This window comes from Amphibalanus amphitrite, unplaced genomic scaffold (genome assembly GCF_019059575.1).
Source record: "Amphibalanus amphitrite isolate SeventyFive unplaced genomic scaffold, NRLGWU_Aamphi_draft 000015F_arrow, whole genome shotgun sequence".
NCBI classification, from domain to species: domain Eukaryota; kingdom Metazoa; phylum Arthropoda; class Thecostraca; order Balanomorpha; family Balanidae; genus Amphibalanus; species Amphibalanus amphitrite.
In genome coordinates this window covers 890,946-901,605 of record NW_024881511.1, presented here as the reverse complement: position 1 = coordinate 901,605, position 10,660 = coordinate 890,946, and the positions used below count along the sequence as shown (strand labels likewise).

Sequence of the window (10,660 nt, the reverse complement as noted above, 5' to 3'; positions counted from 1 at the left end):
GAAAACTCAGAATAACACAAGAGCTAAAATAATGAATTATATATGATAATTAATCATTTTGAAGTAATAGAAAGAAAAATGAATTTTAATTAAATGCAAAAAAGCAGTCTAAAACTGTCCTTAACCAAAGCATAGACTCGTGAATTGTCCTGATCGAGTCATATTAGTGTTTTGAATATGTTGAACCTTGAACATTGTATTGTATTGTATTGTATTACCTTCATGGACAATCCACGCGGGGCGTGGCGATTCGTAAACTCGTAATTGTAATCGCATAATCATCAATTTGGGGGCGTGCAAATGCGCCTGGATTGATATTTTAGGAATCCGTTGTAGTTTGGTTGTAGTGGTACACGGATGTGGAGATAAGAACTCGTTTTATTTGTTTGCATATACAACGGTAACAGCCTTCAAGATTCAGGTATTTGGAGGTGGGCTGTATTTTGATGGGATTGCATCGTAATTCATCTTTGTCGCGTTTTCATTTTTACAATGTTTTAACTATCGGTTACATTTACCGCGCCTTTCCAATGTAGATGATCGATTTTGAAAAATTTGCCTGTTTTGTGGTGAAAATGGCGAGCAAGAAAGTGTGGTTTTAACTTTACCTATTTACTTAAGATGCACGGAAATTTTTTTGAGGCTGAAGGTCTGTAGTGTTGGCTCCTGTCAAGTTTGTGAGTGACAGTGTTACTGCTCGTATGAGGCTCATGACTTTAAATATAAATGTTATGAAAAATTTAAGCCTCATGCTAATAGATCTATTAAAAAAGGGCAAGCAAAAGACAATTTCTTAAGAAGAGAATAAAAATAAAAGAATTCCTATTTTCTTGGCCCTATTTTGAAAACATCAATTAACAGCAGGTTTTGGTTTTTCATTATATTTACACCTAAAATGTTGAGTGATGAACGTTAAAAATGTTAAATTGCCTATATTTTGTAAAAACTTCCCTTTCCTGGGCAGGTGTGATTGTAATGGTAAATTCAAATATGATGGGCAAGGCAATGTGATGGTAAAATCAAATTGGGTGTGTATCACATATGCCACGTGGTCCATTACCCCTATCTCATGATTCATCGCATGTCTGTTCACAGTAAATACAGAACAAAACCATCAAACCTGACGTAACCTTACCTACACCTAACCAGCCTACAACCTAGAACCTACAACCTACAACATACAAAATTTGTTGTGGCATTTAGATATGGTTTGTCATGTGCAAAAAGCCATAACAAACATTGTTTCTGCTGCTGAGCCTTGCTGGCCTGCATCTGTGTTTCTTGAAAGCACATATGCTGGCTTTGCATAGCTGAGTGAGTAATAGCAATGCCAGCATCTTCATAGCTTAGTTCATTACTTGACCTGCACCTACAGTGTCCATTGAAAGTTGCTGTCTAACAGGCAACCATGAAGCTGCCCAGGAAGAGTAGCATGCACAACAATATGAACTGGGGCTAGCAGTTTTTGGCTAAATCACCTGTCTTACCAGATGAGTCAGCATTAGTTAGTATGTAGCTAAAATTGTGTGAATGCTTGCACCCTTACCTTCCAGCAAATGTTAGCTGGAATTTTGATTGCCTATGTGGAGTCCTATTAATGACTTGATAAGTAACTGCTGAGCTGTGAGAATGGTGAATGTGATATATGTGGCTGCTTTTTTATATGAACTTAAGTTGGAGGCTCACAAATTTTGTGGTAAGCATGCTGTTCTTTATCCTGAGAGGCATGCAAGAAATACATAAACTTGTCACCAATGGCCAGGTAGTAGCATGAATTCCCAAAATGCCAAATCATTTTTATTAGATATCCAAGCAATGTGTAACAATTTAAGAGTGTTTGTTCTGACATTTTCAGGTATATCCAGTTTGCGAAAACATGAAATACACATTAATGTCAAACATCTTTGCAGGTGCAAATATGTTCTGGCAGTCTCATGTAGCTACTTCTGCAAGTGTTGACCAGCTTTTAGATAAAGAGGTGAGTAGCTTGTATGAAGGCTACAGCCGTTCTATTATCACTTGATGCATATAGGCATGCTAATGATGCTTTTATTGTTGTTGTGCAGGAAGCTGAATAACCAAATAGCAACTGCTACTTTTGACTTGTTTACCAGCTCACCCATTTTCTTAATTGGTGTTGTGCAACAGTAAAAAGCTGTATCCTGTCATTTATGTGAGGATGAAAGCCAGAACTTATGTAATTGCTTGAGGTTAAGCTTTGGGCCCAGCATGGCTTAGTCCAGCGAAATCGTCCATAATATGATGAACCTGCCTGTTTCGTTCTCAGGATGCCACTCTGGAGCAGCTCCTCGATGAAGATGATGTTATCCAAGAGTGCAAGGCGCAAAACAGCAAAGTGGTCGAGTTGTAAGTTGCTAAAAGAGAAAGTGGAGCCCTCATTGGTCCTAGATAGAAAATAAGTAATGGTATGCATCATGCATTGTGTGAGATAAGGGTAAAGTCCGCCGACATAGCTATGACTGGCGAACTGGGTGACGCATGGACAAGGCTATAAACTATGCGCTGAGAAAACAAATTATGTTGCTTTAACTTAACCCTTAGGGCTGAATTATTGTTAGCGCCTGAAGCCAATTTGTTTGAACTGTCTCCTTCGAATGTGCTTCTTTCCACGACTCAAATGATCGCATGCTCGGCGTTTATGGCCCGACGAATTTCTGACCATCTTTTTGTTTCGATCTTTCTTTCTAACGCGTAAGTACGCGTCTGAAGTTGTGGACGTAGCGTCACTGATCGATGTGTGTGCCTGCAGCCTGACGCGGCCGGAGGTGCTGTCCGCCCTGGTGGAGCGTCTGGTCACTGAGCCGCCGGCCGGCGCCGAGCTCACCACGCAGTACCGGCACCCGAACCTGGCCTGCGAGGTGGTCCAGTGCGCCATCCCGGCCGTCCTGGACCGGCTGGCCTCCGATCGCGCCCTGCTCGACCGGCTGTGCGCGCCGCTGCACCAGCCGACGCCGCTCAACCCGCTGCTGGCCAGCTTCCTGTCGCGCACACTGTCACTGCTGCTGGCCAGGAGGACCGACCAGGTGGGTGACGACGTGGGACGGCACGAAGAAACAGGAAGGTGAGACAGAACTTAACAAATTTATAGTTGGAGATGGGCTGGAACAAGATGCAGATCTTCTTAGCGCGGGATGACCTGGGACTGGCCTAGCCGATATGAGAAGCAAAGGCTTTATATAAACGAATATCTGTGAGAGCCAAATGACCACCTCAATATTTTGTCGTGCTGGGTCTGGGCCGATGGGCTTCTCTCTATCTGATGAGCTTCTCTAAATCTTTGACGACGAATTTGACTATTCCTCGCCAGGTGCTCGAGTACCTGCGCTCGCAGGAGCAGTTTGTCGACCATATCCTCCAGCACCTGGCTACCTCAGCCATCATGGACCTGCTGTGTCACCTTGTCTCCGGGATTGAGGACACCGAGCCGCGACAGGCCACCTTCACGGTGAGTTACTCTGCGTGCCGCCGATGGTCGGATATTTGGCTAATTCACAGGACGTTGGGAGTGCAGAGTGTAGTGAGAAGCTTGCCGTGACCGGCGTGTGAAATAGTTGCCCATATGTCAGGAGGACGTGCTGATGACGCTGATTTTGACGTTAATTTGGCTTGTGTGCAGTTGGGTGTAAATATGTATTGTACAGCTCTGTACCATTAGACTGTGTGCTGTGTTGGGACTGTGGCTACCTCTCTCGGGCCGCTGTCGTAACCCCCTGCTGACGGGTCGCCGCCGGCCGCCAGTGGCTGACGGAGCGGCGTCTGGTGCCGCGGCTGGCGCTCCTGGTTGGGGACGCCGAGCAGCCCGAACGACAGGCGAACGCGGCGGTAGTGCTGACAGCAGCCATCGCCTGCGGACGGCAGCTGGCCATGCAGCAGGCGCCCGACGAGCGCGAGCCCAACCCGCTGCTGGCCTCCATCGAGAGGTGAGCTCCGGAACCGCGGGCGAGCGAAATGGTGGTGAGAGGATTGGAAGGGGTTTTATAGTTGTGTTTCAGTTTATGAAGAAAAGCTGATTTAAACATGTTTTATGATCCAGTAAATAAGGAGACCAACTCTTATCCCTGACTGTACGGTTGTCCGCGTTTTCAGCGAGGAGTTTGTCTCGTCGCTGGTGGACGCGGTGCTGGCCGGCGGCCGCACAGAGGCCGGTCTGGTGAACGCCATCCACGTGCTCCTGCCGCTGCTGGACCCGGGCGTCGTCGCCCCGACCGTCTCCGCCACGGGCCTGAGCTCAGAGGACGCCACCCCGACCGGCGGCGACCCGCCCTGTGTGTCCGTGGCGGTATCGGCGCTGCTGAGCCGCCTGCCGGCGCTCCACCAGACCCTGGTCTCTCCGCCGGCGCGGCCCGACCTGGTGACCAGCTGGGGCCGGCTGAGCCCGCCGCTGGGCGCCACTCGTCTGCAGGTGGCGCGCCTGATAGTCGCCCTCCTGGCCACCGGCCGGCCGGCCGTGCGCGCCCAGCTGGCCGCGCTGGGGACCGTGGATGTGCTTCTGGTGAGAGACGAGTCTGCGTCCGGCGGAACAGGCTACATTGGAAACTGCGATGTGATTGCTATTCATGGTGACTGTTCCATGTTGAGCCGCGGCTGATATGATGTCTCTTTTTCATGGCGTTAATTAATGTAACCAAAGCAAGCAGGAAGTGTTAGGTTACAAAGTCCGGGGTTACAAACCAAATTATGTTTGTAACCTGAGTAGCTATGAGATAAGGTTGTAACTTCAAACTTGAGCATCATATCACGCAATAAGCATGACCAGATTACCATGAAGCACTGTAGGCAAGTGTACTTTGTCAATTTGAAGACTGATGTATCGTTCTTTTTTGCCGACAGGATCTGTTTTTCCACTTTACTCTGAACAACTTTTTGCACTCCCAAGTCGAGCAGTGCGTGAGCCTGATTCTGGAGTCCGCACCGCAGGAGACTGAGGATGCCAGCTCCCATCCGCTGCTCGAACAGGTATCTGCGTGCATTTGTGATATCAAACTAGAGGTAACTTGCGTTCGTAGTGCTGAATCAGCAAGGTTCTTGGTGCAGCCTTCTTTGAATGCGGTAATTTTCTCTCTCTTTTTTTTTTTTGCTAAAAAATGTTTTGACTCAGTGTGTCTGATTCATTCGTTTCTTTCTCAGCTATTTACCACCTCGAGGCTTATTCAGAGAATCCTGCAAGGAATGGAGGAGAAAGATGCAACCACAGAGAAGTGTGATGAGAACCGGTAAGCATTGACATATTACAGTGTCACTGGTTCACAGCGCTGTGGTATGCTGCCTGCCTGCATTCTGTTATTAAACGAACCGAGCTGCTATTTGGGGTATCGGTTATGACTGAGTACTTGCTTCATGCATTTTTCAACAGCATATCGTTGTAGAGTGGCTATCATGACAGCATTTCAAATGCACCATCTTAGCTCCTCCCTGTCTGCATCTTTTGCTCACTCTGTCTGATTTCCCCTCACTCCCTCTATGCCGTCCCACTCAGGTGCTGGCGGTCGCTGCGCGGTTACGGCGGCCACCTCATCAGCATGGCCAACAAGGTCGTGGCCGCCATGGACTCGGGACCGAACAGCGAGCTACTGCGACGACTCATTGACCAGCTGCCTGAACACGTGCGGTCCGGGTGGCACTCCTTCACAGACACTCAGCTGCCGCGCATCAACGAACTCAATAGGGTTAGTCGGACGCCGCGGGGAGGAAAGGGATTAAAGGGTCGCTGTGTGGGGATCGAATGGGTAGGTTTGAACTCGGCTGTGGTGTTGGACGGGATGGCAGTCGGGAGGGGAGGGCTGTATAATGTGAATGCTGACTGATGTTTGCTCGCCACGCGGACAGCCGGACTCTGTACTCAGGAATCGGTTAGCCCGGGGTCTGTTATGTAGCTTGGCTCAATAGACGGCAGGAAACGGGTCTCCAGCCCCCAGCTCGCTGCCCGATGGATGGTGCATGTGTCCACATTGTCAGCTGTCGGTCCTGTCCTCACCGAGTCTCTTCGTTTCAGCCGGTGGTGATGCCGGACCAGAGGCACGACTCGAGCAGTGACTCCGACTTCCGTGGAGTCTCCGAGTCACAACAGTTCACAGCCGCGCTCATGAAGGTACGGTACGACTCTGGTGTTCTGAAAGTCAATTGACTCACGGTCAACCCTGTACACATCGTCAATCTGGCGTGAGTTGTTTACTTTTGGTGAGCCTACATTCTGCCCTGAAAGATGTATGCAGCGTAATGTTTAGGATCCGTCTCTGCTTTATGATAAACTCACGGCGGACATAAGCTGTCCTTGAGCACTTGCTGATACCATTTCGTACGTTTCTGTTTCCTACAGGCCATGGGCGACAGCTCATCGGGTGGTCTGCCGGACGCGTTCGGTCGCGCAGATGACGAGTTTCGGGATCTCAGGTCAGTGTCTGGTGCTCAGGATCAGGAGGGTTAACACGATCAATTGAGGCAACACGCAGAACACCGCACTGTTGGCTACGTGTGTGCACGGGGCACACAGTGGATACGGTTAGGTACGATGTGTTGAATTGCACAACTGAGCGTGGAACCGAACAGCTGTAGGGCGAGGATAGTCCTGTCTGGATGATTCATATCGTATCCAGCCAGTGCAGTGTAACTGCATTTCCGCCGGCTGCTACCGGCTGGCCGGTCGGTGTAAAGTTATCATTTCGCACGGTGCTGCTTGATGTGCGGCTGTTGAGCAGCATGTAACTACCATAGTTAAATACTCTGAGCGTTTCCTTGTGGTGCAGTGCACAAATTCACGGTGCAGTGCAGAAGTACCCTTCTGACCGTACTCTCGTCCCCGCAGCTCGGGCCTGGGCCCGCTGGGCGCCGCCGGCCTGCTCTCCCTGGCGGCGGAGGCCGAGTCCCGGCCCGGCGCCTCTGAGCTGTTCGAGCAGCACTGCGCCGAGCGGCTGGGCGGTTTGGGTGGCCCGGTGGGCTCGGCCGGCTGGCCGTCCCACGGCGTCTCCAGCTCCAGCAGTGACGAAGATGAGGACGAGGAGGAGGGAGAGGACGGCCGACTCCGGATGGAGGTGGACACCAGCGACCCGTGGGCGTCCGCGCCGGCCGCCGCCGACGCCGGCGACCCCTGGGGAGCCTCGTCCGGCGCCGCCGATAGTAGTGACCCGTGGGCCACCTCTCCCCCCTCGTCCACCGAGGCCAACGTGTGGCAGTCGGCGCCGGCGGCCGACCTCAGCGCCGAGCGCGACTGGGCCAACTTTGACGCGTTCTCGGCTCCGAGCGCGCGGCCGCCGTCGCCGCCGCTGCTACCGCCGCCGGCCGCCGCACTGCAGGGTGAGTCAGGTGGGGAGATGATGGGATACCGTGCTTGGTACGGTTGCAGTGTGGAGCTGAGTGTGGTGTGAGGTATGACTAAGGGCCTTTTGTGGGGGAGAATTTTGAGTAACCTGGTGTCCAGTCTGATATTCTTGCGTGCTGAGCTGGGCAGACTGAGCTACTTCGTAGAATTTCCAGGTTGAGTTGGATGATGGCATAGGATAGTTTCTTGCAGACACCATTTTATTTTAGCGTGTTATGCCCTCTACTTGCCGCCCGGCTTTCCTTGCACGTGCCTCCCGTAACCGTAAAGCCTGCGTCCGTGTTAATGGCTTCCCTGTCTGCACCTGCCGTCTGTGACCTTCGCTCTGTTTCGTAGGTGTCAGTCCCGACTCTCAGTCGTCGCCCGGCGTGGCGCCTCCGCGGCCGCCTGGCAGTGGATCACCTCACTTCCCGGTGGATTTCAACAGTGGCGACGCTTTCGGTGAGCTTGAGGGACTGTCTTGGACACAGAGGACTAAGTCGTGTCGCTTCAGATTCGAGGGGAAACGAATGGCTTGCGTGAGAGACACTGGTAGTATTATGTGTCATGGTCGCCGACCGGTCTGTGTAGAACTCATGGCAGTTTGTGTCTTTCTATCCCCATATGCCGTAAGTAAACCAGCCGGCCATGACCGTGGTCATGACCGTCCTATATTCCTGTATGCCGTAAGGAACACAGGCGACTGTAACCCGTGTCCGTGGGTGCCGGTGTTTCAGGCAGCGCTGTTGGTTCGGTGCCCATGGTGACCTCCCCGCCGCGTCCCGACACAGATTCGTCAGCCGACCCCAGCGGGGCCGTCTCGGACCGACTGACACCGCAGCAGAGGTGAGAGACGATAGAGCTTCTTCTTCTTCTTCTTCGTGTTATCGGGGCAAGAGGCACGATGTCCTGTAGGGCCCGTTCTCGCCGATTTCCATAACTTCACTTAGTACTCAGTCTGTTACAGGAGTGGAGTACCAGATCGACTCCCAGTGTGCATCCAGCCTGTTCTTAAAGACGTTGACTGAGGGCGAATGTACAATTTCTGCTGGAAGCCCGTTCCAATCGTTAATACACCGCACAGAAAATGAATTCAGTCTGGCACGGCAGGTTGCACGAGGCTTCCGTAGTTTAAGTGTGTGACCCCGAGTTCGCCTTTCAGGATTCGTTGCCAGAAGCTCTGAAGGATCAGTATCAACGTGGCCGTGCAGCATCTTGTATGCGTGAATCATATCCATGCGTCTACGCCGATAGTACAGTGACGGGAGCTTCAGTCTCTTCAGCCTTTCAGGATATGGAAGGTGGCGGATGCTCACCACTAACCGGGTGGCTCTTCTTTGAACCCTTTCGACTGCCTTCTGATCAGCTCTATTGAACGGACCCCAAACAAGACTGCTGAACTCCAGGTGAGGCCGCACGAGAGATTTGAACAGAAGAGGCAGGGTAAATTCATCTAAAAAGGCGAAGGACCGGCGGATGACGGCAAGAACTTGAGACGCTTTGAAGACCGCCGTAGACGCTTGCTGTCGAAACTTCAAGATTGAGTCGACCTGCACACCCAGGTCTCTCTCGACTGACGTGTTTGTCAGTCTGTCCGACCCCATTTGAAATGAGTGGTGGTCCTTGGCTGCACCAACATGAAGCACTTTGCACTTATTCTCGTTAAATGGCAGCTGCCAAGTTCTAGACCATTCCACGAGGGCGTTCAGGTCTGCCTGCAATGTCCGCACATCATGTTCAGAAGAGATGCCTGAGAACAGCTTTGTGTCATCTGCAAACATTCGCACATTTGAAGTGACAGCATCTGGCAAGTCATTGACATAGAGCAAGAAGAGCAATGGGCCCAACACTGAGCCTTGGGGCACACCACTGCGCACAGGGACCAAATCTGACAGGTTTCCATATAGGGACACTTGCTGCATTCTGTCATCCAGGAATGATTCAATCCAAGACAACACTCGGTCACCAATACCATAACAGCGCAGCTTGCCTATCAGAGCTGAAACAGAGCGGCCAGAATGGGGTCTGTGTCTGGCGGGGTTTGACGGGGGCTTGGCCGGGCTTCATGGGTCTGTAGTTTCCGAACGAGGGATGTTAGTGTCTTACCCGGTCCGCGTAGTTTGATAGTGTCTGACGGGTTTCCTGGAGTCTGGTCAGTGTCTGATAGGGATCCCGGTAGTATGTTACAGTGTCTGACCGGACTCGCGTGTATATCGGTGTCTGACCAGGCTCCTCGTCTCTGTTGCAGTGCCTCGTCTGATGGCGGCTCAGGTGCGGTTTCGTCGGCGCAGAGCGGCCCCGCCGGCCCGGACAGTCCCAGAATGGACGTCAGGTGAGCCTCTCCAATGCCCTAAAGCAGCAAAACGAACCCTCCAAGAAGATGAGACCAGAGAAAGTGATTATAGGTGCCAAGATGAGTCCCACTTTCCGTCACATCAAATGCATTTAGCTTGATCCAAGGACTGGCACAATTTAGCGTGAGCCCTACGATAAAAAGTGATCGATTTATTCATTTAATGTGCTACCGTGGTGATGTATCTTGATTAGGTACGCTTTTCTACTGGCAGTAAGATGACTAGTTAACACTGTTGCAAGAGTAACTTCAGTGCATCGTTGGGGTCAGTCATGTAGTAAGCTATCTTGCGTCTCTTCCAGCTCTGAGGGCACTGGCTCGGCCACCTCTGCCGACTCCGGCGCCCCTGTGACGGGCTCGGAGAGCGGCTCCACACTGACGGACTAGCGGCTCGAGCGGCCGCGGCCGACCACTCTGTTGTCCATAGGCGACGTCCGCCCGAGTACAACGCCTCTGTGACGCGATGTGTATGGTGCGTGATGGCGAGCGTGTCTGTATCAGATGAGAGCGGGGGGGGGGGGGGGCACGATAAACACAGACTGCGACCATGCGGCTGATCTTAGCTCTTAGATCCTGGGTTGACAACTGAACAGTGGTGCTGCGGGCATTTTGTACCCCTTTAACCGCAGCCGTGCGTAATTTTTATTCATGCTAGCGCGCGCATTGTTTTATCTGCTGAGTCTGTATGTTATGTACATTCCAGAGGCGTTTCTGGTTGTTTTAGGTTTGATCTGCTGGGCGGTACATTGCGCGCGCCGGGTTTGTTGTGTGCCAAATTGGTCTCTGCGCTCGCCGGCCCACCCTATGTTGGTTCAGTGACCGGCCGTTGTCGAAGCCTCGGCGCGCGTCCGCCAGGGGCGCTAGTGAGCCGACCGGTGATCTGCAGTCTGCACGAGCGAGCGGGTAGTGTGACGAGGCACCAATACAGGGCAACGCGCCGGAGCGAGAGGCGTTTTTGTGGGGTCACGTGGCGGCGGACCATGCGCAAACAG

At 51.9% G+C, this 10,660-nt stretch overlaps 1 protein-coding gene across 2 annotated transcripts; it reads left to right on the top strand.

Moving 5' to 3' along the window:
• Positions 1-196: 196 nt before the first annotated feature.
• On the top strand, positions 197-10,616 carry LOC122385767 (serine/threonine-protein phosphatase 6 regulatory subunit 3-like). Of its 2 annotated transcripts, none has more exons than XM_043374257.1 (17): positions 197-421; positions 1,911-1,978; positions 2,288-2,367; positions 2,771-3,044; positions 3,329-3,466; positions 3,760-3,941; positions 4,108-4,513; positions 4,852-4,977; positions 5,149-5,234; positions 5,498-5,687; positions 6,014-6,109; positions 6,338-6,411; positions 6,824-7,311; positions 7,673-7,777; positions 8,053-8,161; positions 9,564-9,647; positions 9,971-10,616. In XM_043374257.1, exons 2-17 carry the CDS (start codon positions 1,919-1,921, stop codon positions 10,053-10,055), a joined length of 2,583 nt encoding a protein of 860 aa, XP_043230192.1. In that variant the 5' UTR covers positions 197-421; positions 1,911-1,918; the 3' UTR covers positions 10,056-10,616. The 2 variants fall into 2 exon arrangements, with proteins under 2 accessions (XP_043230192.1, XP_043230200.1); XM_043374265.1 differs by having other exon boundaries at positions 234-421; positions 1,856-1,978.
• The last annotated feature ends 44 nt before the right edge of the window (positions 10,617-10,660 follow it).